Source organism: Dipodomys spectabilis, unplaced genomic scaffold, assembly GCF_019054845.1.
Source record: "Dipodomys spectabilis isolate Male_0828 unplaced genomic scaffold, ASM1905484v1 ptg000081l, whole genome shotgun sequence".
Classification (NCBI taxonomy): Eukaryota; Metazoa; Chordata; class Mammalia; order Rodentia; family Heteromyidae; genus Dipodomys; species Dipodomys spectabilis.
In genome coordinates this window covers 2,163,791-2,191,462 of record NW_024870758.1, presented here as the reverse complement: position 1 = coordinate 2,191,462, position 27,672 = coordinate 2,163,791, and the positions used below count along the sequence as shown (strand labels likewise).

General features: G+C 40.7%; 1 protein-coding gene across 1 annotated transcript in view; it reads right to left on the bottom strand.

The window, feature by feature from the left end:
* Positions 1 to 262: 262 nt before the first annotated feature.
* Positions 263 to 27,672, bottom strand: part of Ubxn4 (UBX domain protein 4) — a 34,680-nt gene continuing 7,270 nt past the window's right edge. Inside the window, exons 3-13 of the mRNA XM_042683475.1 lie at positions 25,693 to 25,721; positions 24,980 to 25,098; positions 22,775 to 22,946; positions 19,217 to 19,310; positions 11,860 to 11,914; positions 9,683 to 9,847; positions 8,593 to 8,723; positions 6,337 to 6,439; positions 3,817 to 3,948; positions 2,058 to 2,257; positions 263 to 1,265 (exon numbers count right to left, since the gene is read on the bottom strand). Coding sequence (XP_042539409.1) covers positions 1,127 to 1,265; positions 2,058 to 2,257; positions 3,817 to 3,948; positions 6,337 to 6,439; positions 8,593 to 8,723; positions 9,683 to 9,847; positions 11,860 to 11,914; positions 19,217 to 19,310; positions 22,775 to 22,946; positions 24,980 to 25,098; positions 25,693 to 25,721 — 1,339 coding nt within the window. The 3' untranslated portion in view covers positions 263 to 1,126. The remainder of the gene's footprint in view (positions 1,266 to 2,057; positions 2,258 to 3,816; positions 3,949 to 6,336; positions 6,440 to 8,592; positions 8,724 to 9,682; positions 9,848 to 11,859; positions 11,915 to 19,216; positions 19,311 to 22,774; positions 22,947 to 24,979; positions 25,099 to 25,692; positions 25,722 to 27,672) is intronic.

The window sequence follows — 27,672 nt, the reverse complement described above, 5'->3', positions numbered from 1 at the left end:
GTCTCACTGGTTGCTTGTGAACACTGACTTTTGTCATTTTTAAAAGTCATTTATATGAAAAACAAAGTTTGCTGAGAAACGGTTTTCCTATTACAAAATGAAGTCAGAGTCCATTTACACTAAAGAATACATTCCAATCTAAAAACACAGACTATCATGCTTACTTCCCTTTTAAAACATTATTAGTTTAGTGTCAAAAGTATACATAAAGAAGCATGTGATCAGATTCAGAATATCTTTCAAGTTGTTAACAATAACCAAATGAGTAAAGATGTGTCTTCATTCTATACCACAGGTACTTTAGGTCACAGAACTGTAATTGCTGAGTACAAAACTTTAGTACAAAGGTGAGAGAAAAATAACTAAGTTGTAGTTTAGAAGTTTTCATCCATTTTGCATCAGATGAAGACAAAGATCTTAAAGTTATGCAAACAAAATAATGTCTCACTGATCTAAGACAGACAGTAATATGGAATCATCATGTACCAGAAATTATTCTTGTATTGTTTAGCGATTTTTAAAGAAAAGTAACCAGTTATTTTGCTGAGATAGCTTTAGGACATAACTGTGGGGAAAAAAACTCAGTGATATATGATCTCATCAGAGCCCCGTACAACAAAAGATGCTTACAGATCTTTCTGATCTTTGGAAAATTTTTTATTCAGTTTAAAAACTATAAGGTATTACTTGCAGCTGATGAAAAGGAAAAAAAAAAGTTAAATCTATGTTATCTGATTGGCTAGTTAAAATTCTCGAAGATTCACATTAGTGACATATCTTTACTTTGTGTGGATTTATGAGTCTTAAAGCAAAAGTATTCTAAACAAAATATTTCATGTGAGAGCACATGGCTAAAGATCTATGAAAACAATTAAAAAGCTGATGGAGAATGTGGCAAACCTTTTAATTTTTTAGGTTTCTAGCAGTTGGTTATTATATGCGAGAACCTAGCAGCCAATCATTTTGTCTTTTCTGAGTTAAACTCTAACCCACATCCATAAAGCAGGAATAAAGAAATTTTTTATAGGTAAGTTGGGAAACAATGCAGACCCACTTCTCCAGTAGAATTTTAGTTGAATTAAATCGTAAGAGAAACAATGATTATTGACATATTGTACTTATTGCACTACATCTGCTGAGTAGAATTTCCATTCCAAGTGTTGTTTTCATCTTCACCATCATCTTGAGTCCTCAATCTATATATCTTCCCCTCCTTTTTAAAATCTTCTCCTCGTTTCTCCAGCACTCTTTTTCTGACTGGTTCCCTGATATAAAAGAAGATACATGTTGACATAAAATGAAAACAGTGATATAAACAGTATAACAAACCTATTCCTTCAAACTTCTATTAGTACATTTTATTTTTAAATCCAATGTAAAGAAAAGTCTATGGGCGATAACTGTATCTACTAATAGTACTGAAGCTGAAGCTGTAACTCAGGGCCTCATGTTCTCACTCAGCTTTTTCACTCATTACTTAAGCCACTACTCCTGCCTTGAAAAAAAAAAGTCTTTAAAAAAATATATATAATAGCTAAGTATAGGTGGCTCACACCTATAATCCTAGCTACTCAGGAGTCTAAGATCTGAGGATAGTGGTTCAAAGCCAGCCAGGGCAAGAAAGTCTGTGAGACTCTCATCTCCAATTAACCACCAAAAAGCCAGAAGTGAAGCTGTGGCTCAAGTGTTTATGCACTAGCCTTGAGTAAAAAAGCTCAGGGACAGCACCCAGGCCCTACATTCAAGCCCCATGACCTACCAAAAAATAAAAGCACTGATGCCTCACACCTGTAATCCTAGCTACTCAGAAGGCTGAGATCTGAGGATTGCGGTTCAAAGCCAGCCCAGGCAGGAAAGTCTGTGACTCTGATCTGCAATGAACCACTCTGAAAACCAGAAGTGGTAATGTAGCTCAAGTGGTAGAGCATGCGATGAAGAACTGAAAAGCTCAGGGACAGCACCCAGGCTCAGAGTTCAAGCCTCACGACTGACAAAAACCAAACCAAACACTTGGTATTATCTGAGTATTTTACATTGGACAAAACAAAAATAGTTACCTTTTTTCTGATTTGCTAGATGATGCAGAGTTTAAAGGTTCAGGTGATGCTGCTCTTGCTGAAGTCTGTGCAGGAGGATTACTAAACAAGAAATTGCTAATCAATCTCCAGATGGCAAGGAATGGATAAAGTACTGTCCCCAATAAGGTCCAAATATCTCCACTGGAAGAGTGTACAACAGATGTAGCTGGCCGTCCTGCCTAAGAATTAAAAAATAAACAACCTAAATAAAGATAACTTTAGCACAATCATCACATTGAAGATTCTAGACCTGGTTTTATTATCTGCAGAAGGTGCTTGCTACTGGTTTTATTTGCTGCAAGAGGATAAAATTGCCTTTGATATTTCCCAAGTGTACATAAACTTCTAGGAGCTCCTGGAACTGCTTTTTTCCCCATTAACAGTCATTATAGCAAAGTAGTGTTTATTGGTGAGTAAGGAATTTTTTTTTTTTATTATGGGGGTTGGATTCAGGGCCTGAGTGCTGACCCTGAGCCCTTTGGTTCAAGGCTAGCACTTTACCACTTGGAACCACAGTGCCCCTTCTGAACCACAGTGCCCCTTCTGGTTTTCTGGTGTTTAATTTTTTTATTTTTTGGGTCAGGTCGTGGGGCCTGAACTCTGGGCCTGGGCACTGTCCCTCAAGGCTAGCACTCTACCACTTGAGCCACAGCGCCACTTCCGGCTTTTTTCTTTTTGCTCATGTGGTGCTGAGGAATCGAACCTAGGGCCTTATGAATGCAAGGCAAGTGCTCTACCACTGAGCCACCTTCCCAGCCCCATGGTGTTTAATTTTTTCATGGGAAAAAAAAAAAAAAAGCAACTCATGGACTTTCCTGCCTAGGCTACTTCAAACCATGATCCTCAGATCTTAGCCACCTGAGTAACTAGGATTACAGATGTGAGCCATTAGTGCCCAGTGAACTCAAAGTATTATGAAAAAAATCTCACATGAAATACCTCTGATAATTAAAGTCTTTCTTGCTGATAAAGGTTTCAAACGTCAGTGAATACAATGAAATCCTACCATATTTTTTTTTTTTTTTTTTGTGGGAACGGTGCTCTAATTTAGAGTGGGGAAAACCACACTGATTATAACACAAAGTCCAAGCTCTTGTCCTAGGCACCTAAGAAGGGACATTGGCACCATCTATTTTTCTTTTTTTCGGGTCCAGTCGTGGGCCTGAACTCTGGGCCTGGGCACTGTCCCTCAGCTCTTCAGCTCAAGGCTAGCACTCAACCACTTGAGCCACAGCGCCACTTCTGGCTTTTTTCTTTCTGCTTATGTGGTGCTGAGGAATCAAACCCAGGGCCTCGTGCATGCAAGGCAAGCGCTCTACCACTGAGCCACCTCCCCAGCCCTGGCACCATCTATTTTTCTTCATCAGAGTAAAATATTTTTCTGAAATAATATTCAGAACAATAGGATAATACCTGAAAATTAATGCTATTTTTATGTTAATATAAAAAATATATATAAAAAATTTTTTTTTGCTTGTGGGCCTGAACTCTGGGCCTGGGCGCTGTCCCTCAGCTCTTCAGCTTAAGGCTTCAGCTTTTTCTGCTTATGTGGTGCTGAGGAATCGAACCCTGGGGCTCATGCATGCAAGGCAAGCGCTCTACCACTGAGCCACCTTCCCAGTCCCTGATCTGATTTTTCAATGATATGGATTTTATTCACAGTACACCTAATTTTCAGAAATGACTGAGAGAAGAACAATCAGAATACTGTAAGAGAAAAAAAATTGCATATACATACTGGTAATAGTACCACTGAAGCACTTGGAGCAAGTTCCAAATCCAGTAATTTTTTTTTGTAATCTTCTTTGGTAAATTCCCTTCTGGGAAACATGGTTGCTAATGAAAAATTACCATAAGTATTGCCAACAGTCTGTAAGAAAACAAGTTTAAAAGCTTTTAAAGGTGTTATAAAAATAAGACGTTAAGATGCATTCAAAACAATTGCTTTAATTAAAATTGCTTTTAAGTTAAATGTGAACTGAATGAACTTATAAAAAACTGTTTCAAAAGTAAGCTGAAAAACAATTATATCCAAGTAGTGTGTGGTGTGTGTGTGTGTGTGTGTGTGTGTGCGCGTGCGTGTGCACGCACTAGTCCTGGTACTTGAACACTGGGTCTATACACTATCCCTGAGTTTCTTTTGCTCAAGGATAGTGTTGTACCACTTGAGTTTCAGTTCTACTTCCAACTTTTTTTTTTTAATTTATTGGAGATAAGATTCTCATGGACTTTCCTGTTCAGACTGGTTTCAAAATGCAATCCTCAGATCTCAGCCTCCTAAGTAGATAGGATTATAGGCACCAAGCCATTGGCACCTGGCTCAAAGTAGTTAAAGCCTCTTATTTTTATTTTTTTTGTTGGTCGTGGGGATTGAACTCTGGGCTTGGGCGCTGTCCCTGTGCTCTTCAGCTCAAGGCTAGCTCTCTACTGCTTGAGCCACAGCGCCACTTCCAGTTTTTTGGTGGTTTATTGGAGATAAGAGTCTCATGGATTTTCCTGACTGGGCTGGGTTTGAACCATGATCCTCAGATCTCAGCCTCCTGAGTAGCTAGGATTACAGGTGTGAGCCACCGGCGCCCAGCTTCAAAGCCTTTCATAAATCAACAATGACCACAAAATTGCAAGAATATAGTTCCAAAAAATATTCAGGATAAAAATGATTCAGGATAAAAATGATTACAGGCCAAGGGTAAAGAAGTTGTTTTACATGTACCAGGCCCTGGTTTGATTCCTAGCAGTGGCAAAACAAAGTGACACCCCCTCCCCCCACCAAAAAAAGAAAAAAAAAGGCAGATGGAAATTACTAAATATAAAATTACACAAGAGGGATGGTAAGGGGAAACAAAGGAGGCAACAACACTTGATAAGAAATGTACTCATTACCTTGCTCATGTAACTGTAACCCCTCTGTACAGTATTTTTACAATTAAAAAAACTTATTAAAAAAATAAAAAAATAAGAGCTGGGAAGGTGGCTTAGTGGTAGAGCGCTTGCCTTGCATGCCTGAGGCCCTGGGTTCGATTCCTCAGCACCACATAAGCAAAAAGAAAAAAGCCGGAAGTGGAGTTGTGGATCAAGTGGTAGAACGCTAGGCTTGAGCTGAAGAACTGAGGGACAGCGCCCAGGCCCAGAGTCCAGCCCCATGATCGGACCGGACCTCCCCCCCCCAAAAAAATAAAAAATAAAAAAATAAAAAATAAAAAAATAAAAAATAAAATTACACAAGACGTTTAGATTTCATGTAGGGCCACATTGTATCTATTAGTCTAATAATTTTTAATGGTACTGAGGTTTTAAGTTCAGGGCCTCACACTTGCTAGGCAAGAATTTTACTACTTAAGCCACATTTCCATCAACATGTTGAACAACTAAACAAGTTAGTTGTTAAAAATCACTAATCGTCTGCCTTTGCTGATAGGCAGATGATGGAAAAATAGCTAGTCTCTAAACAACCTACAGAAATGAAGAGGACTAAGAAAAGCTACTTCTCAGGAGTGTGGGACAATGGACCTTTCGGAAACCATTGCTTTGCTCTCTTCCTGTTTAATATACCAACAGTAAGTTTCCAGAGCCTATTGTATACTATCAACAAATTCCTATTTTTGTATAATAGAAAGATATGCTCTTCCCAGATGCACTTTAAAAAAAAAAAGACAGCTGGGCACTGATGGCTCATGCCTGTAATCCTAGCAACTCAGAAGGCTGAGATGTGAGGATCATGGTTGAAAGCCAGTCCAGGGAGGAAAGTCTGTGAGACTCTATTCCCCTCCCCGGTCGTGGGGCCTGAACTCTGGGTCTGGACACTGTCCCTTATCTCTTCAGCTCAAGGATAGTGCTTTACCACTTGAGCCACAGTGCCACTTCCGGCTTTTTCTGCGTATGTGGTATTGAGGAATCGAACCCAGGGCCTCATGCATGCAAGGCAAGCACTCTACCACTAAGCCACCTTCCCAGTAAGATTCTTATCTCCAATTAATTACTAGAAAACCAGAAATGACACAGTGGCTCAAGTGGAAGAATGCTCGCCTTGTGCTGAAGAGCTCAGGAACAGCGCTGAGGCCCAGAGTTCAAGCCCCATGACTGGACCAAAAAAAAAAAAAAAAAGACATGTTACACAGTATCTCAGAGGTATCTTATGCCAAATCCACTTCACTTGGAGGTAATATAAGATTTACTCACATTCCAAGTTGAAATTTCCTTTCTAACATTTTAATAACTTCACCATTTATCCTTACTATAACTCAAGATATATACTCACTTGTGCAGCAAACTGTCTTGCGTTTTCTAGTGGAGCATCAGAAGGAAATTGATTTGTAAAGGAAGACCCATCAGGTAAACGGAATTGAATTCTTGCAATAGTGCTATGAAAAGGAAATTAAAGTTAGTATTTTAACCTTATATATTCTCAATAGTATCATTATCAGAGGAAATGAATGTAGAAATGCACAATGTTACAACTTTTCATTTATTATTATTCTTTTGCTGTCCTGTGGCTTGAACTCAGGACCTGGGCTTTGTCTATGAACTGCTCAAGCTAGCACTCAGAGTACTACTTGAGCCACTGGAGGTAAGAGTCACTGACTTTCTTGTCTGGGTTGACTCTGAACTGAGATCCTCAGATCTCAGCTTCCTGAGTAGCTAGGATTATAGGCATAAACCACCAGCACTCAGCAATATAGTACATTTTAAAGTTTTAAAATTAAGTGTGGTAACTGGGGCACCAGTGATTTATCCATGTAATCCTAGCTGCTCAGGAGGCTAAGATTCTGGCATTACAGTTCAAAGCCTGCTCACTCAGGAAAGTTACACAGCCTGTGAGACTCTCATATCCAATTAAGCACCAAAAGCAAGGAAATGAAGCTGTGGCTCAAGTGGCAGAATGCTAGCTTTGAGCAAAAAAGCTCAGGCCCCCTAGTTCAAGACCCAGGACTGGCACACACAAACACAAAAAAAGACAAAAACAACTAAGTGTGGTGCCCCCTTTGTTCATTTTTTCCCTAGATTGTTATGATTACTCTAGTTCTCCTCTATTTTCATATGAAAAAAAGGTCAACTGAAGTTTCAGCAGTGATTATGTTAACTCATAAGGTCAGTATGGAGAACAGTAGTATTTTAATATTATTCTGAGATATGCAGATGGAACATTTTATGTGTATTTGGGACTTTTCGTAACATTTTGCACTTTGTTTTTGTGATGGTCCTGGGGCCTCAGGGCCTGTGTTCTGCTCTTGATCTTTCTTGCTCAAGGCAAGAAAGCTCCACTTTCAGCATTTTTAGTGGCTAATTGGAGACGAGTCTTTGGACTTTTCTACCCAGGGTGGCTTTGACCCACAATCCTCAAATTTCAGTCTCCTGAGTAGGACTACAAGCATGAGCCACTGGCACCCAGCCTATTTTGAACTTCTTACTGTTCAAGAGTTACACGTTGTTTAACTTACCAAGTATTTTCCATTATTTTCAAAATTTCTTTTTTTTTTTTTTTGTCGGTCGTGGGGCCTGAACTCTGGGCCTGGGCGCTGTCCCTCAGCTCTTCAGCTCAAGGCGAGCACTCTACCACTTGAGCTGCAGCGCCACTTCCGGTTTTCTGGTGATTTATTGGAGATAGGAGTCTCACCGTCTCTCCTGCCCGGGCTGGCTTTGAACCGCGATCCTCAGATCTCAGCCTCCTGAGTAGCTAGGATTACAGGCGTGAGCCACCAGTGCCCGGCTTCAAAATTTGTTTCTATAAAGTAATCCATACACCAGGTTCGAACAGCATGTACATATGCTCCTACTTCTCGAGAAGCTGAAAGTAGTAGAACTGTCATTCAAGGGAAGAGCTAGGTATACACCTATTCAATCAATCAATCCCTAGCTGCATTGAGAAACAAAGTAGATATATGACCAGGAAGGAAACCAGACCCTGTCTCAAAAATAACCAGTAAAAGGACTGGGAATATGACTTAGTGGTAGAGTACTTGCCCTCCATGGATAAATCCCTGGGTTTGATTCCTCAGTACCATACAAACAGAAAACAGAAATGGTGCTATGGCTCAAATGGTAGAGTGCTAACCTTGAGGAAAAGAAGCTCAGGGATAGTGCCCAAGTCCTAAGTTCAAGCCCCAGGACTGGCACCAAAAAAAAAAAAAAAGGGCTAGAGAATTGGCTTAGCATTAAGAGTACCAGCCTATCAAGTTGGTGACCAAGCTCAAGCCCAAGTAACACCCCCCAAAAAAGTAATTTTTGATTACAACAGGATGATACACATCAAGAAATACCTTCTTGCCAGGCGCCAGTGGCTCATGTCTGTTATCCTAGTTACTCAGGAGGCTGAGATCTGAGAATCACAGTTCAAACCCAGCTTGGGCAGGAAAGTCCATGAAACTCTTATCTTCAATAAACCACCAGAAAACCAGAAGTGGCACTGTAGCTCAAGTGACAGAGTGCTAGCCTTGAGCTGAAGAGCTGAGGGACAGTGCTCAGGCTCAGAGTTCAAGCCCCGTGACTGTCACAAAAAGAAAAAAGAGAGAAATACCTTCTTTCTCGTGCATATGATTCCCTCTTGATTTCCATTTCTGCCTGTTTGGACAACAAGGCAGCAGCAGCTTTGGCAGCCTCTACTTCTTCTTTTGTCTTTGCAAAACGAGCAGCTCGCTCTGCACGATCCTTTCAATTAAAACAGCATTAGTTATAAATTATCTTTGACTGCCAGAAAGAGCTATTTACATACTTTTAAACAAAGGCAATAAACACAAAAAAGCATGAAATTCCTTAAAGCTATATACAAACTTTGATCATTCCTGATCATGTATTTTTAAAATTCATCAAATGTCAGAAATCAAGTTACTATTAGCTAGATGCCAGTGGCTCATGCCTATAATCCTAGGTATTCAGGAGGCTGAGATCTGAGGAGCAGAGCTTGAAACCAGCCAAGGCAAGAAAGATTGAGACTTATCTCTAAATAACTAACTAAAAGCTGGCAATAGAGCTGTAAGCAATAACCATGAGAAGAAAAAGAAGCTGAGGTATAGTATCAAGCACATATGTACATGTGCACATGCACATGGGTAGTACTGAAAATTTAGGGGAAAAATAAAAGGGCATAAATGGTAGGAAGATAAGAGGGAGAGTAACAGAGGAGGTGAATTTGATTACCTTACATGGATGTATGGAATTATCAAAATGAATCTACTCTGTACAAATAGTATATGCTAGGGCTGAGAAGGTGGCTCAGTGGTAGAGCGCTTGCCTTGCATGCCTGAGGCCCTGGGTTCAGTTCCTTAGCACCACATAAGCAAAAAAAGAAAAAAGTCGGAAGTGGTGCTGTGGCTCAAGTGGTAGAGCACTAGCCTTGAGCTGAAGAGCTAAGGGACAGCGCCCAGGCCCAGAGTTCAGGCCCCACGACCGGACCCAAAAAAAATAAAACAAAAAACCCCCCCAAAAACAAATAGTATATGCTAATAAAAAATGTAAAAGAAGTCAGTGCAGTGGGATACACCTGTAATCTCAGCACTCGGGACACCAAAGTGGAAACAAGCCAAGCTAGCTTAGCTAGCTTGGGCTATATAACAAGACAAAACAAAGAAAAATGCTGAATGGATGAACAAATAAATGAACAAACTCACCATCGCAATTTGCTGTTTTATACGCTCTCGAGCTGCTCTGTCTTCTGCCTTTTCTCTATTTCTTTCTTCTAACATTCTTTTTGTTAATTCTTCTTCTTGTTTTCTTTTATAATCCAACATTTCTTTTCCAGTTTTTCTTCTCTCAATTTCCTTCTTAATCTCTCTCTGAATCAAAGACAAAATAAATTTTATGGAACCTAAACATTTTTGGATAATTTGTTCCAGACATTACTTTTAATGTAGGGCAAGCTGATGATAGTGTTAAAAGAACCCGACACTTGAGCCAGTGCTAGTGGCTCATGCCTGTAATCCTGGCTGCTCAGGAGTTGAGATCTGAGGTCACAGTTTGAAGCCAACCCAGGCAGAAAAGTCCCTGTAAGACTCTTACTTCCAATTAACTACTCAAAAACTCCAAAGTGGAGCTGTGGTTCAAAATGGTAGAGTCCGTGAGACTCATCTCCAAAAATCCACCATGAAAAGCCAGGCGCCGGTGGCTGCTCACACCTGTAATCATAGCTACTCAGGAGGCTGAGATCTGAGGATCACGGTTCAAACCCAGCCCAGTCAGGAAAGTCCATGAAACTCAGATCTCCAATAAACCACCAGAAAACCAGAAGTAGCACTGTAGCTCAAGTGGTAGAGCGCTAGCCTTGAGCTGAAGAGCTGAGGAACAGCGCTCAGGCCGAGAGTTCAAGCCCCACTACCGACAAAAAAACAAAAAAAAAAACACAAAAAAAACCTCATAAAACCAGAAGTGGCACTGTGGCTCAAGTGGTAGAGCACTTGCCTTGATCTGAAGACTGAGGGACAGTGCCCAGGCCCTACATTCAAGCTCCATGACCACCACCACCACCAACAACAACAATAAAAAAGAGCCAGGAGCCGGTAGCTCACACCTGTAATCCTAGCTACTCAGGAGGCTGAGATCTGAGGATCGAGATTCAAAGCCAGTCCGGGCAGGAAAGTCCATGCGACTCTGATCTCCAAAAAACTACTAGGAAACCGGAAGTGGTGCTGTGGCTCAAGTAGCAGAGCGCTCACCTTGAGCTGAAGGGCGCAGGGATAGCACCCAAGCCCAGAGTTCAAGCCTTACAACCGACAAAAAATAAAATAAAAAATAAAAAAGACAAGGCAACACAATAGAAAAAAAATCAGAATTCTACATTTTTTTTTTTTTAAACAAAGAACTAAAAAATAGGAACTGCCTCAAGTAAAGTGTAAAAGACTGACTGTAAAGAAGACCCAACTCACTAAGGAACACTAGCTTCCAATAAAATATTGGGGATTTTTTTTTTGTTCTCAATGTTTATGTATTTTCTCTTTTGAAAAAAAATTAAACCTTGAGATGGGTACAATGGCTTCCACTTCTAATCTAGCACTCCAGAGGCTGAAGCAAGATCCTCGGTTTAAGGCTAAGCTGAGCTATATAGTGCTATATAGTGAGAGCCATCTCAAACAAGAAAAAGTAGGGGAGGAGCGCCAGGCACAGATGGCTCACGCCTGTAATCCTAGCTACTCAGGAGGCTGAGATCTGAGGATCGCAGTTAAAAGGCAGCCTGGGCAGGAATGTTTGAGAGACTCTTATCTCCAATACACCACCAGAAAATCGAAGTGGTGCTGTGGCTCAAGTGGTAGAGTGATCACCTTGAGCTGAAGAGCTGAAAGACAGCGCCCAGGCCCAGAGTTCAAGCCCCATGACTAACCAAAAGAAAAAGTGGGGGAGGTATGACTCAATTACCTAGTGAGCCTAGGGCCCAGAATTCAAATCTCAGTGTCACAGAAAACAAAGAGGCTTGGGGGAATTACTTCAGAGGTTGGCTACTGCATAGCAAGACTGATCAGCTCTGGGTTTAATCCAAAAAATAAATAAATATTCCTCCATCAATCTGTAAAAAAAAAAAGAAGACCCAACTTACCTTGCAACTTACAGACAGGACATAGCCAGGCATAGTGCTGCATGCCTGTAATCATAGCACTTTGGGAGGCTAAAGCAGGAGACCTGGGAGTTCAAAGCTAGCCTGGACTAAAAAGTAAGATTTTGCCTCTAAAATACAACCAACAACCATACATAACTAAAATACACAAACTACAATCTGAATATACAGACAACATATTCCCTCCAACAGTCAACAATAACTAGGAAATCATTTTAGCTTTGCCAAATCAAACAACTTTACCTGTTCTTCTTCTTTCCTCTTCTCCTCTCTCCTCTCTTCAAGCTTTTTTGTTAATCTGTATTTAAAATAAAATATATTCAAGATACATTATTATACAACACATTGAAGAGTTTTGTTTTGCTAGATGCCAGTGACTCATGCCTATAATCCTAGTTACTCAAGAGGCTAAGATTTGAGGATCACAGTTTTTAGCCAGACCAGGCAAGAAAGCCTGTGAGACTCTTACCTCCAATTAAGCACCAAAAAAGCCAGAGGCAGAGCTGTGGCTCAGGTGATAGAGCACTAACCTTGGGCAAAAAAAAAAAAAGAAGCAGCGCTGCTGGTGGCTCATGCCTATAATCCTAGCTACTCAGGAGGCTAAGATCTGAGGATTGCGGTTCAAAGCCAGTCTAGGTAGGAAAGTCTGAGACTCTTATCTCGAATTAACTACCAGAAAACCGTAAGTGGCAGACAGTGCCCAGGCTCTGAGTTCAAGCCTCAGGACTGACTGGAACACACAAAGAGTTTACAAAGGACTGAGGGAGAATAGTGATTTAGAGGCTTTTTAATAAATGCAAACTAAAATAATCAGTAAACGTTTACTGAGGGAAAAGATGGGGAAGAGTTGTGGTTTAAAATATTTCTCTACAGAAGAATGCTAGCTTATAAATTTTTTATTTTTTTTGGGCCCGGTCGTGGGGCCTGAACTCTGGGCCTGGACGCTGTCCCTCAGCTCTTCAGCTCAAGGCTAGTGCTCTACCACTTGAGCCACAGCGCCACTTCCAGCTTTTTTCTTTTTGCTTATGTGGTACTGAGGAATCGAACCCAGGGCCTCGAGCATGCAAGGCAAGCGCTCTACCACTGAGCCACCTTTCCAGCCCCTAGCTTATAAATTTAAAAGAAATAATTTTTCCTGCCTGGGCTGGCTTTGGATTGCTATCCTCAGAGCTCATCCTCCTTATGTAACTAGGATTACAGGTATGAGTCACTGTATGCATTTCCAATAATTAGAAAGAGAAAGGGACACCTTTACAATGGAGATATCTAGTTGACATTCAAACAAAATGACTAAATTGATTATCATAACTGCATCTAAACTGATGCATATATCTGGTTATATTTGCTTCCTGATTCAAGTAATAGGAAGAACAAAATAATGCCTAAGCTGAGAGCTGATGGCTCTTGCCTATAATCCTACCTACTCAGGAGGCTAAAATCTGAGGATCACAGTTTGAAGCCAACTAGCAGAAATGTCTTTGAGACTCTTATCTGTGATTAACCAGCAAAATGTTGTAAGCTAATGTATGGTTCAAAGAGAAGAACACCAGCCTTGAGCAATAAAGCTAAGTTAAAGCACAAAGCTCTGAGTTCTTGTGTGTATGCACACAATCTGAGTACCAAGAAAATGACAGAAAAGCCAGTTGTCACCAATACCTGTAATCCTAGCTACTCAAGAGACTGAGTTGATTCCATATTCTGGCTAAGACAAACAACGCTGAAATGGTTATACTGGTAGCTTTAGTGTAACTTTGTGGGATATTGGATAAATGCCCAGGAGTCAAATTGCTGGGTATTTTGAGGACCCTCCAGACTGCTTTCCAGAATTATTGAACAAGTTTATATTACCATATGTACTAATGTTCCTTTTTGGCCACATCCCTACCAGCATCTGTTATTTTTCTTGATAATGGCCACTCTAACTGCGGTTAAGGTAGAATCTCAATGTTGTTTTGATTTGCATTTCTTTTATGGCCAAAGATGTTGAACATTTCTTCATGTGTCTATTGGCCATTTTACATCTTCTGAGAAGTCTCTCTTTAAGGCTTTAGCCCAGGTGCCCCTTAGTGGATGAATGGATCAAGAAAAGTGATTGTGTGTGTGTGTGTGTGTATACACACACACACACATATACATATGCACACACATATACATGTATATATGTATACAAATATATATATGTGTGTGTGTATATATACATATGTACACACACAATCAAATTCTATGCTTCCATCAGAAAGAATGATATTGCACCATTGTAAGGAAATGCAAAGACTTGGAAAAAATTATATTAAGCAAAGCCAAACCCAAAGAAATATAGGTTGATGGTTTCCCCTCATTTGTAGTAATTGTGTCTAGAAAGCTATAAACAAACACAATGGTAAAAGACAAGAAAATTAGGGCTGGGAAGGTGGCTCAGTGGTAGAGCACTTGCCTTGCATGCCCGAGGCCCTGGGTTCAATTCCTCAGCACCACATAAGCAAAAAGAAAAAAGCCAGAAGTGGCGCTCTGGCTCAAGTGGTAGAGTGCTAGCCTTGAGCTGAAGAGCTGAGGGACAGCGCCCAGGCCTAGAATTCAGGCCCCACCGGACCCAAAAAAAAAAAAAGGGGCTGGGAAGGTGGCTCAGTGGTAGAGCGCTTGCCTTGCATGCATGAGGCCCTGGGTTCGATTGCTCAGCACCACATAAGCAAACAGAAAAAAGCCGGAAGTGGCGCTGTGGCTCAAGTGGTAGAGCGCTAGCCTTGAGCTGAGGGACAGCGTCCAGGCCCAGAGTTCAGGCCCCAGGACCGGACCCAAAAAAAAAAAAAAGAGGATTTAAAAAAAAAAAATAAATATACTCATAACCTGACTTACCTAAGTATAATCCTTTTATCACCTTTATAATAAAAAATTAAAAGCATGAATTTAGCTTCATACTACTTGATCCTATATTTAAATTTTTTTAATTGATATTATAAAGGTGATGTACAAAGCAGGTAGTTTTATTGTTTTTCTCTTTTGGTCAGTTGTGGGGCTTGAACTCAGGGGCTGGGCACTGTCCCTGAGCTTTTTCACTCAAAGCTAGCATTCTACCACTTTGAGGCAGAGTGCCACTTCCAGTTTTCTGGTGGTTAACTGGAGTTAAGTGTCTTATGGAATTTTCTACCTGGTCTGGCTTCCAACTGTGATCCTTAGATCTCGGCTTCCTGAGTAGTTAAGATTATAGGTGTCAGCCACCAGTGCCTGGTACATTGTATTTTTTTAAAACATATTACAGAATATGAATTTATGGGTCCAATTCACATGAGCTGAGAAAAAGCATTTTGATAAGGTAGGGAAACAGCTCTGCAGAGGAATGGTAAAGGATAAATCAGTTATAGGTTGCTTTGTATGTCCCTCCCCCATGGTATAACCCCTGCTCTCACTGTATTTGATGTTAGTATAATTTGTGGAGGGGAAGGGCAAAAACAAATCCTTTAAATATGGACACAGGTGGACCCATTGCAACAATGAGATGAACAAGTCCTTATGTCGAAAAACGAACTTTACAACTTTGGCGGTGGTGGGGGGGTGGGGGGAGGGGAGGGAATGGGGGGATGGGAAGGTGGGAAGGGATGGGAAGGGGAAACAAAGGAGGAGGCAACAATGCTTGATAAGAAATGTACTCATTATCTTGCCCATGTAATTGTAACCCCTCTGTACGGTATTTTCACAATTTAAAAAAAAAGTTAGTTATAGGTGTTTAGAATGTCACACAGTCTATAGTATGGATTGTGAAGATGAAAGTAATCCTTAATGCATAATGAACTAAAATGACAATTGGCTCAGGTTTGCATTGTGTTATTAACAAATATGACTGTCAGATTAAAAAAAGCATTAAGATTTCTGTGGTAAACAGCAGCAGTGGTACTAAACACTGCTGAAAATGAACCATACACCTTGTGGATGGGGACAGGAGGGAAAAAATGGGAGGGAAGGGCTAACACTGTCAAAAAAGAAATATACTACTTACCTGACTTATGTGATATAACCCCTTTGTACATCACTACCCTTTTTATTTTTGCCAGTTCTAGGGCTGGAATTCAGGGCCTGTGCAGTGTCCCTGAACTTCATTTGCTCAAGGCTAGCACTCTACCACTAGAGCCACAGTGCCACTTCCAGCCTTTTCTGTTTATATGGTACTAAGGAATTGAACCCAAGACTTCATACATGCTAGGCAAGCACTCTACCATACTCCCAGCCCCTCTGTACACCATATTTATAGTAACAATTAAAAAAAAATTCTTATAGGCTGTAAGTGCAGATTAATAAAATGAAGGAGAAACTCAGCTTGTGAATTAGTACAAAGACATGTGTTGCATAGGTTAATCTGATCAATGAATTTCAGCCACAAGAATTTGAAATGCTTATAATCACAGCCAGGCACTGGTGGCTCAAGTCTGTAATCCTTACTCAGGAAGCCAAGATTTTATAATTGTGGTTACAAAGGCAGACTAGGCAGGAGCTGGAAGATCCGTAAGACTCTTATCTTTAACCACCAAAAAAGTTGCAGGTGAAGCTGGGGCTCAAGTGATAGTGTGTTAGCCTTGAGTACAAAAAGCTTCGGGTAGGGCTGGGAAGGTGGCTCAGTGGTAGAGCGCTTGCCTTGCATGCCTGAGGCCCTGGGTTCAATTTCTCAGCAACACATAAGCAAAAAGAAAAAAGCCAGAAGTGGCGCTGTGGCTCAAGTGATAGAGTGCTAGCCTTGAGCTGAAGAGCTGAGGGACAGCGCCCAGGCCCAGAGTTCAGGCCCCACGACCGGACCCCCAAAAAAAAAAAAAAAAGCTTCGGGTAGCACAAAAGCTCTGGAACAGTGTCCAGGCACTGATGGTTCAGGCTTCTAAATCCTAGCTGTTCAAGAGACTATCAAGGTATGAAGCTACCACAGCCAGAAAAGCCTATGAGATTCTTATCTCCAGTTAACCAGTAAAATCCTGGAAGTTAAGGCATGGCTCAAATAGTAGAGCTCCAATTTTGATAAAACAACAAAAATGTGTGGCCCAAGCTCTGTTACCCAACAGACACACATACTCACAAACACCCTCACTCATAATCAGGATATATATTTTTTTGGGGGTCCGGTCATGGGGCCTGAACTCTGGGCCTGGGCGCTGTCCCTCAGCTCTTCAGCTCAAGGCTAGCACTCTACCACTTGAGGCACAGTGCCACTTCCGGCTTTTTTCTTTTTTGCTTATGTGGTGCTGAGGAATCGAACCCAGGGCCTCATGCATGCAAGGCAAGCGCTCTACCACCTTCCCAGCCCAGATATGATTTTGTTGGTAGGTATCAGCCAACATTCTGTCAAAATGGAAGATGTTAACATTGTATAACAACAGAAACTGCCCTCTACACTGCACTAAATAGCACCTGACTCACCTTGAAATAAAAAGGCTAAGAGTGTGTGTGTTGGTGTGTGTGAGTGTATGTACACATGTACTGGGGTCTGAACTCAGGGCCTTTCACTCTTGGTTTTTCTAACTCAAGGATGGTAGTCTAACACTTCAGCCACACCTCAAATTCTAGCTGCTCAAAAAAAAAAATTCCCACAACTTTCTCTACCACTTGTTTATTGTATACTTCCTTGTTGCAGCAATGATTTCAGAGTTTATCAAGGTATGCAGCTCCCCGTCCTTCCACACCAGTTTCTATCTTTTAAGTCATCTGTGAAAAATAGATTTATAGATAGCTTTACATACCTGGCTTGATAGTTAATTTGAGATAAGAGTCTCTTGTAGGAAAAAAACAAAGGAGGGGGTAATAATGTTCGAGAAGAAATTGATAATTACCTTAACTCATGTAACTATAACCTCTCTGTACAACATCTTTACAATTAAAATAATTTTTAAAAAAGTCTCTTGGATTCATCTGCCTGGGATGGCTTTGAACTGCAACTCCCAAATCTCAGCCTCCCCGAGTAGCTAGAATTACAAGTGTCATGCCAGCTTGGCCTTATGCTCTTGCTTATTAGTTTCTTTACTCCACACTTCCACTCCTGGCTTTTTGCTGGTAATCAGAGACAAGAATATCTCAAATTTGTCTGCTCAGACTAGCTTTGAACTTAAATCATTAGATCTCAGCTCCCTAAGTAGCTATGATTACAGGCATAAGCCACTAGCCCCAACTCATGCCTGTAATGAGAAGAATCAGAAGCTATTGTGATTATTAGATAGCTCATAAAAATTGACATTTAGGCCAGGCACTCGTGGCTCATGCCTGTAATCTTAGCTACTCAGGATGCTGAGATCTGAGGATTGCAGTTCAAAGCCAGCCGGGGTAAGAAAGTCATCTCCAATAAACCACTAGAAATTGGAAATCATGCTGTGGCGCAAGTGGTAGAGTGCTCGCCTTGAGTGGACGAGCTCAGGGACAGTGCCCAGTTCAAGTTCAAGACCCACAACCAACCAAAAAAAAGAAAAAAGAAAAGAAAAAGAAAAAGACATTTATAGTTAAAAGCAGAAATGATATATAGAAGCACAAACATAACAAAATATCTTGTTTAAAAAAGAGAGATTCTTAGACATAATCAGACCTGGGTTAGGAATATGGCTCAGTGGTAGAGTGCTTATCTAACATGCATGAAGCTCTGGGTTTGATTCCTCAGCACCACATAAACAGAGAAAAAAACAGAGGTGGCGCTGTGGCTCAAGTGGTAGAGTGCTAGCTTTGAGCAAAAGAAGCTCAGGGACAGGGCCCAGGCCCAGAGGTCAAGCCCTAGGACTGGAAAAAAATAAAAATGCAATTTTTATAAACACTATTAATCAGAATATCAAACAGTTCAATCCAGGATTCTAAAACGTTACTTCTGTAATTTTAGCATTCAAATTAATGATTATTACTAAAAACTTTTTTTTTTTTTGGCCAGTCCTGTGGCTTGACCTCAGGGCCTGGGCACTGTCCCTGAGCTTCTTTGCTCAAGGCTAACACTCTACCACTTTGAGCCACAGCACCACTTCTGGCTTTTTCTGTTTATATGGTACTGAGGAATCAAACCAGGACTTCATGCATGCTAGGCAAGCACTCTATTGCTAAGCCATATTCCCAGCTCCTAGAAACCTATTTATTTATGTATTTTTTTTTGTTAGTCATGGGCTTGAACTCTGGGCCTGAGTGCTGGCCTCTTAGCTCTTCAGCTCAAGGCCAGCACTCTAACACTTGAGCCACAGGGCCGCTTCCTGTTTTCTGGTGGTTAATTGGAGCTAAGAGTCTCATGGACTTTCCCCCTGCTTGGGCTGGCTTTGAATTGTGATTCTCAGATCTCAGCCTCCTAAGTAGCTAGGATTACAGGAGTAAGCCACCAGCACCCAACCCTAGAAACCTATTTAAAAAAAAAAAATTCTGGACTGGGAAGATATCTCAGTGGTAGCGTGCTTACCTTGCATGCATGAGGCCCTGGGTTCGATTCCTCAGAAGCACAGAAGCAGAAAAAACTGGAAGTAGCATAGTGACTCAAGTGGTAGAGAACTAGCCTTGAGCTAAAGAGCTGGAAAACAGCGCCCAGGCCCAGATTTCAGGCCCCATGACCAAAAAAAAAAAAAAAAAACCAAAAAAACAAACAAAAAAAAAAACTTGCAAAAATACAAACCTTTCCACTCTGACGGTGAGGTCCTCTGCAGATCTCTCATTTGAACAACCATTATTCTCTTGAGAGGCAGGAACATGGCTTGAACTTTCTCCTCCTTAATTATAAAATGAAAACAAAGAATACTGCATTTAATTTATATATATATGTATATATATATACATATATATATATATATTTTTTTTTTTTTTTGGGGTCCAGTCGTAGGGCCTGAACTCTGGGCCTGGGCGCTGTCCCTCAGCTCTTCAGCTCAAGGCTAGCACTCTACCACTTGAGCCATAGCGCCACTTCCGGCTTTTTTCCTTTTGCTTATGTGGTGCTGGGGAATCGAACCCAGGGCCTTAGGCATGCAAGGTAAGTGCTCTGCCACTGAACCACCTTCCCAGCTCCTGCATTTAATTTTTTAAAGGGTTTAGGTCTTCTAGGTTAAAGATAAACTTGTTAGTGAGCTTGTTTCTTTTTCTTTGCTTTCTTTTTTAGCTAGGACTGGGGCTTGAACTCAGGACCTGGGCACTGTCCATTAGCTGGGTTTTTTTGCACTCTATCACTTGAGCCACAGCACCATGTCCGGCCTTTTCTGTTTATGTAGTACTGAAGAATCAAACCCAGGGCTTAATGCATGTTAGGCAAGCACTCTACCACTAAGCCACTTTCCCAGCCCCATGAGATTGTTTCTTAAACATTATACAAAAGTATTATATAAGAATAGTTAAAGACTGGACACTGATCAAAATGAACTAAGCAACTCAAAGGCAGCGATGGGAGGGAGGGAACAAGTGGGAAAGAGGGAACAGCTGATACTATGCAAAACAAAAGAAATGTACATATCACCCAATGTGGAAGAGATAACTGCATTACAAAGCTCATAGAACTCATAGACTATGATAGACAATTTGCTCCATGAAGGTTAGAATGTGTTTGTGACTTTAACTAAGCATCACTATCCCACAAAACTGTGAAATTTGGGAAATTATGTTATCACTTAATCACAATAAAGAATTTCAAAAGAGAAAAAAAAAAGAAAGAATAGTGCAAGAGTCGGGTGCCGGTAGCTCATGTTTGTAATTCTAGCTACTCAGGAGGCTGAGATCTGAGGATCACAGTTCAAAGCCAGCCCAGGAAGGAAAGTCCATGAGACTCTCCAATAAACCACCAGAAAACTGGAAGTGGGGCTGTGGCTCAAGCCTGTAATCCTAGCTACTCAGGAGGCTGAGATCTGAGGATCATGGTTCAAACCCAGCCCAGTCAGGAAAGTCTGTGAAACTCTTATCTCCAATAAACCACCAGAAAGCCAGAAGTGGCGCTGTAGCTCAAGTGGTAGAACACTTGCCTTGAGCTGAACAGCTGAGGGACAGCGTTCAGGCCCAGAGTTCAAGCCCCACGACTGACCAAAAAAAAAAAAAAAAGAAATACAATTTTCCAGACTGTAGGCATTATTCAAGTGGTAGAGTGCCAGTCATGAGCAATAAAGTCATCTCATGCATGAGCATGAGTCATTAAGTTCAAACCCCAAACCAGCACTAAAACAAGGGAAGCAGGAAGAGAAGAAAAAAAAAAAAAGAACAGACTTTTTTTAAGCATGCACTTGTCGGTCATGGGGCTTGAACTCAGGGCCTGGGTGCGCTGTCCCCTGAGCTCTTTTGTCCAAGATTGTGCTCTACCACTTCGATCCAGCAACACTTCCTGTTTTCTGGTGGTTAACTGGAGGTTAGAATTTTATAGACTTTCCTGCCTGGACTGGCTTTGAATAATGATCCTCATATCCCAACCTCCTGAGTTAGGATTACAGGTATGAGCCACCAGTGTCTGGCTTGTACAGCATGTTAGACATTTGTAAAAACAATTCCAAAGATAGCAGCTCATCTGATCCACTCAAAATCCTCTAGGCATGGAGTAATAAAATTGCTAATTGTCATAATGACATTTCCTGAACTACATACATTAGAAAAAAAATGAGGGAAGCAGTGACATTGTCCAAAAAGATATGTACTTTTTACCTGACTTATGTAATAAGTATGTAATAATAAAAAAATTTACAAAAAGAAAGAGAATGTACAGCAAGGCCTGGGGCCTTTATTTAATAAAGTCTTAGTAACTATCCACAAATAAAATGTGGTCCAGTAGAAAAAAAAAAAGACTAATCAACTATTTTGAGCCACAGACTATCTCAGAGTAAAAAGGCACATTCATAATAAAAATAAAACAGCAAAAAGCCAAGCTGAAGATATGGCTCAAGTAGTAGGGCAACAGTGAACAAACAAGACAAGTGAGTAGATGGTCCTAAGTTCAAATCCTAGTACAAGGAAAAAAAAAAAGGAGGTCAAGGCCAGTGGAAGGTCTTACACTCAAAGGAGACTGCAGGTCTTAGTCTCTTTTGCTTGCTTTCTTCCTTTTGCTTCCTGGCCTAACATAAATAGCTTTGTCAGGCACAAGGCAAAGCAATGGAGTCAACTGATGATGAACTGAAACTTCCTCAACTAGGAGCTAATGTAAACCTTTCTTCATACTAACTGTCCTTATCTCACACATTTTATTATACTAACGGAAAACAAAGTAATAAAACTATTATTCAGGAAATTTTAAAAAAGCACATTCACTGATGTTATTTTCTGCCATATAATTAATAAATAACACTCTAAATTTTTAACTTAAATTTCAAGTTAAATGACAATTAAAAAAATAAGTTTGGCTGGGAAGGTGGCTCAGTGGTAGAGCGCTTGCCTTGCATGCATGAGGCCCTGGGTTCAATTCCTCAGCACCACATAAGCAGAAAAAAGAGCCGGAAGTGGCACTGTAGCTCAAGTGGTAGAGCACTAGCCTTGAGCTGAAGAGCTGAGGGACAGCGCCCAGGCCCAGAGTTCAGGCCCCACGACTGGACCCCCCCCCCCAAAAAAAAAAAAATAAATAAATAAAATAAGTTTTGCCAGTTGTGGGGCTTGAACTCAGGGCTTGGGCACAGTCCCAAGTCTAGCACTCTACCACTTGAGCCACAGCACCACTTCTGGCTTTTTCCGTTTATGTGGTTCTGAGGAATCGAACCCAGGGCTTCATGAATGGTAGGCAAGCACTCTACCACTAAGCCACATTTCCAGCCCTCAAAGCACTTTTTATTTTTTTTTTATTTTATTATTATTATTTTTTTTGTTGGTCATGGGGCCTGAACTTTTTATAAGTAGTGCTGGGCATCAAATCTAGAGTTTGTCTATGTTACAAAAGTGACCCATCACTGAACTAAGCTGTATCCTTTATCTTGGTTTTCTTTTGTATGATTAGTTGGTTTCTTAGCAGAAATGAGGTTTGAACTCAGAACTTCATGTTAGCTAGGCAGGCACTTCAACCACTGGAACCTTACCTCCAGCCTCAATCCCTGTCCTTTAAAATGAAATAAAGCAATACTTTTACTGTACATAAAAAAGTATAAAAAGGCTCAACTATTGAAGCTAGGCGTGATAATATGTACCTATTATTCCAGCATTTGGGAGGTAGAAGCAAAAGAACTCTGAAGTTGGAGACTAGACTGTGCTATATAGTGAGATGCTGTCTCAAAGAGAAAAAAATTACCTGTTGCAGTATCTAGGTTTGTATTAGAAGTAGGTGATGTCTTACAACCTGTGTTTCTTGACTGAGAATTTTCAGAAGTGCTGTTAGGTTCAAATGAGGCAAATGAAGTAGACATTGGACTTTCTGACTGGCTGCCACTTGCCACTGATGTTTCACCTTTCAGTAAATGCATCTGAGGAGCAAACAAATTGGAATACAAAAAACTCAAAAAACTAAACAGCATAACAACAAATAATCAATTAATAAATTGACAAGCGAACTGGACAGTTCTCGGAAATAGCTGATACATGAAAATAGCTGATACATGAAAAAATACTTAACACCCTTAGCCATAAAAGAAATGCAAGTCAAAACCAAATTAAGATTTTATCTCATCCCATTCAGAATGTCAATCATTAAAAACAAAATATCAATATTGGTGAAATTCATACACTGTTGGTGGGAATGTACACTAATGTGATCACTATGGAACTCAGTACAAAATCTCGTTAAAAAATTACATATATATTCATGGACATGCATGCATGAATAACCTCTCTTGGGGGGTGGGTACTTGCAGGAAAGGATTAGAACAACAGGAAGGATAAACAAAGATGAATAAGTAGTCTGTCTGCATGTACAAAAATAGACAATGAAGCCAGGTGCTGGTGGTTCATGCCTGTAACCCTGGCTACTGAGGAAGCTGAAGATTGTAGTTCAAAGCTAGCCCAGGCAGAAAAGTCTGTGAGACTCATCTCTAATACACCACCAGAAAACCAGAGGTGGTGCTGTGGTTCAAGTGGTAGAGCACTCGCCTTGAGTTGAAGAGCTGAGGGGTAGCTTAGGCCCAGAGTTTAAGCCCCATGACCGACTGACCAAAAAAAAAGGACAAAAAAGACAATGAAACCTTTTGAAACTGTACTAGGGGGTGGAGAGTAAGGGAGAATGATAGAGTGGGGGACATCAATTGGATTACACTGTACACATGTGTGGAAATAAAACAATAAAATCCTCTGGTATTTCTAACGTATGCTAATTAACAACAACAAAAAAAGAATGTCAGGTTGGAGTGGCTGAAGCCTACTCAGTCAGAAATTTCTGTAAGACTATCTCTAATTAATCAGCAAAACTGTGTAACTGGAAGTGTGGCTCAAGTAGTAGAATACCAATGGTAAAGAAAACCAACAAAGTCAAGCAAAAGAGCTCAAGGCCCTGAGTTCAACCTTAGTATTATCCCTGAAAAAAATGTTTTTAAATTAAAAAACTAGATTTCTAAAACACACACACACACAAAACTAGAATTCCTTTCAAATCAGAATTCAAGCTATAAGCTATTATATGAACCAATGTATAGCTAGAATCTTGATGTGTCAGGAACTCTCCTACAACTTTCTACTAGGATGGAGAAAAAAGAATATTCAAGTGATAACTGAGATACAGGGCTATCTCTATCTTCATAATACTATTTTCAAAACTAATCCAGAGACCTGTAATCCCAGCATTTAGGAGGCTGAGGCAGAATGATCTCAAGTTCCAGCCAGCCTCAAATGCTTACTACTCAGAAGGCTAAGACTAGAGTTCAGGAATTTGAGACCCGCCCAGAAAACATAGTGTGACTCTGACTCAAACAAACAAAAAAAGTTCTGTAAATACAGGAAGCTTTATTTACTACTTTTTAAGGTTAATGACATAAACAAAGAGTGATGGTATACACCTACAATCCCAGCACATAGAAGACTATGGAAGAAGTTGGAGTTTCAGGCCAGGGGCTGGGAATGTGGCTTAATGGTAGAATGCCTGCCTAGCATGCATGAAACCCTGGGTTTGATTCCTCAGTACCACAGAAGAAGCTGGAAGTGACACTGTGGCTCAAGTGGTAGAGTGCTAGACTTGAGCAAAAGCAGCTCAGGGACAGTGCCCAGGCCCTGAGTTCAAGCCCCAGGACTGTCCCTCCCATCCCCCCAAAAAAGAGAGTTTAAGGCCATCTTGATACAGAGTTGCACGATCAATCTAGAGCATAGTGAAACCTAGTCCCACCAAAAGCAAGCAAAACGTACAAAAAAAAAAGAGATGGAGAAGTAAAGAAGGGAAGAAGGAGAAAAAAGGAAGTTTAATGGAATAGCAAATTTTTGAGTATATAGGGGGATCCAATAACATCCCGGTGTCAAAATTCTTAAGAATTTTTCCCTATACATTTATGCAAAGAACAGTTTAACTTCTGCTCACCTGTCGGACTTTGTGAATTCTTGCAACAAGTTCTTCTGCCGAAACGCTTCCTGCTATTACTTCCAAAGGAATTCCACTGTCTCCAATAAAGAAACTGGATGGAATACATACTACAGGATCTGTACGGTTTGATTAAGTCTAACAATTCATGTGAAATAAAAGGTTTTATAAAGTGCTATTGATAAAGTAAATCTTTATTTTCATAATACAACCTGTAATATTTATAACTCCTAATTTGACACATAATTTGCACAGCACATTTGAGTAAAGAACATTTTCCTCTATTCTTTTATATCCATCTTGCTATTACATATATCTTGCCTTGCCTACTCCTTCTAACATCTCAACTGCCCCATATTGCTTTCCCTGGAAAAAAACTTCGTAATATAAAGTTTCCACAAACAAGATTAAAAGAATAACTTTTTTCGGTTGGTCGTGAGGCTTGAACTCAGGTCTGGGTGCTGTCCCTGAGCTCTTCAGCTCAAGGCTAGCGCTCTACCACTTGAACTACAGTGCCACTTCCAGCTTTTTTCTGTTTTTGTGGTGCTGAGGAATCAAAACCAGGGCTTCATGTATGTGAGGCAAGTACTCCTACTAAGCCACATTCCCAGCTCTAAACTTCTAAATTTTGAATTGGCAAAAAAACAAAAGTAAAATGCAGCATGTGTATACGTTTGCACACAAAAAACTCCAGTACTTCATTGAAAGGATACAGATTTGTGAAAATTGTAGACAGGCTTCACTGTAAAGAAAAAAAAAAAATCAAACAGGAAAAAAAAAATCACTAAACTAATACAACTACTTACCCAACTGAGTTGTTTTAAAAGTTTTTACTGTACCAATCACCAGTATCAATCTATCAAGTTACTTCCTAAGCAGCAAACTGTGATCTAATACCAAGATTAACGTACAGAAAAAATAAACAACCATGATTTACTGGTGTATGTGATAACATAATAATCTGTAATAAAAATTATTTTAGCCAAGCACTGGTGGCTCACGCCTGTAACCTAGCTACTCAGGAGGCTGAGATCTGAGGATCACGATTCAAAGCCAGTCCAGGCAGCAAAGCCTGTGAGACTCTTATCTCGAATTAACTACCAGAAAACCAAAAGTGGTGCTCTGGCTCAGGCAGTAGAACGCGCTCACTTTGAGCTGAAGAGCTCAGGGATAGTGCCCAGGCCCAGAGTTTAAGCCTCATGACCAACAAAAAATAAAAAATAAATTTAAAAAATGATTTTAAAAAACTTAAATGTTTAAGGCAGGTGTTGGTGGTTCATGCCTGTAATCCTACTCAGGGCGCTGAGATCAGAGGATCATAGTTTGAAGCTAGCCCAGAGAGAAAAGTCCATTTGACTCTAAAACACGCCAAAAATGTCAGAAGTAGAGCTGTAGCTCAAATGATACACAGTGCCCAGGCTATGAGTTCAAGCCCTAGGACCAGCCCAATTAAAAAAAAAAAAAGATTAGGCAATCATAAAAAGGAAAAATTATCAAGCCGGGCGCTGGTGGCTCATGTCTGTAATCCTAGCTACTCAGGAGGCTGAGATCTGAGGATCACGGTTCAAAGTCAGCCTGGGCAGGAAAGACCGTGAGACTCCTATCTCCAATAAACCACCAGAAAACCGGAAGTGGTGCTGAAGCTCAAGTGGTAGAGCGCTCGCCTTGAGCTGAAGAGCTGAGGGACAGCGCCCAGGCCTAGAGTTCAAGCCCCATGACCAACAAAAAAAAAAAAAGGAAAAATTAGCCAGGTGCTGGTGGCTCACACCTATAATCCTAGCTACTCAAGAGGGTGAAATCTGAGAATTGCAGTTCAAAACCAGCCAGGGCAGGAAAGTCTGTGAGACTCTTAGTTCCAATTAACCACTAGAAAACCAGAACTGGCTCAAAGTGGTAGAGCTCTAGCCTGAGCAAAAGAGCTAGGCCCTAAGTTCAAGCCCTAGGACCAGAAAAAAGAAAAGAAAAAGACATACTTCCAATTTTTTTGGTGTTAATACTAGAGCTTGAAGTCAGGACTTTGTATTCAATTTTTTTTCTAATTATAGCTGGTACTCTGCCACTTGAACCACAACTCCAGTTAGTGAAATGTTTTAGCAAGACAAAATTGTAAGACTAGACACTGAGGGGCTGGGAAGGTGGCTCAGTGGTAGAGCGCTTGCCTTGCATGCCTGAGGCCCTGGGTTTGATTCCTCAGTACCACATAAGCAAAAAGAAAAAAAAAAAAAAAAAGACTATACACTGGTAGCTCATGTCTATGATCTTTCTTACTCAAGAGTCTGAGAGCTGAAAACTGAGGTTGAAAGCTAGCTCAGGGAGACAAATCTGAAATTCACATGTCCAGTGTCAGGACACTAGTTATGAGCTATGAAACTGAGTGACAGAGTGAGGCCCTGAATTTAAGCACCAGTATAGGCAAAATCAATTATGAACATCTTTCTTTTTTTGGGGTAGGGGGTTTGGTAGTGGGGCCTAGGCGCTGTCCCTTAGCTCTTCAGCTCAAAGTGAATGCTCTACTACTTGAGCCACAATGCCACTTCCATTTTTCTGGTGGTTAACTGAAGATAAGAGTGTCACAGGGCTGGGAAGGTGGCTCAGTGGTAGAGCGCTTGCCTTGCATGCATGAGGCCCTGGGTTCAATTCCTCAGCACCACATAAACAGGAAAAAAATAGCCGGAAGTGGCACTGTGGCTCAA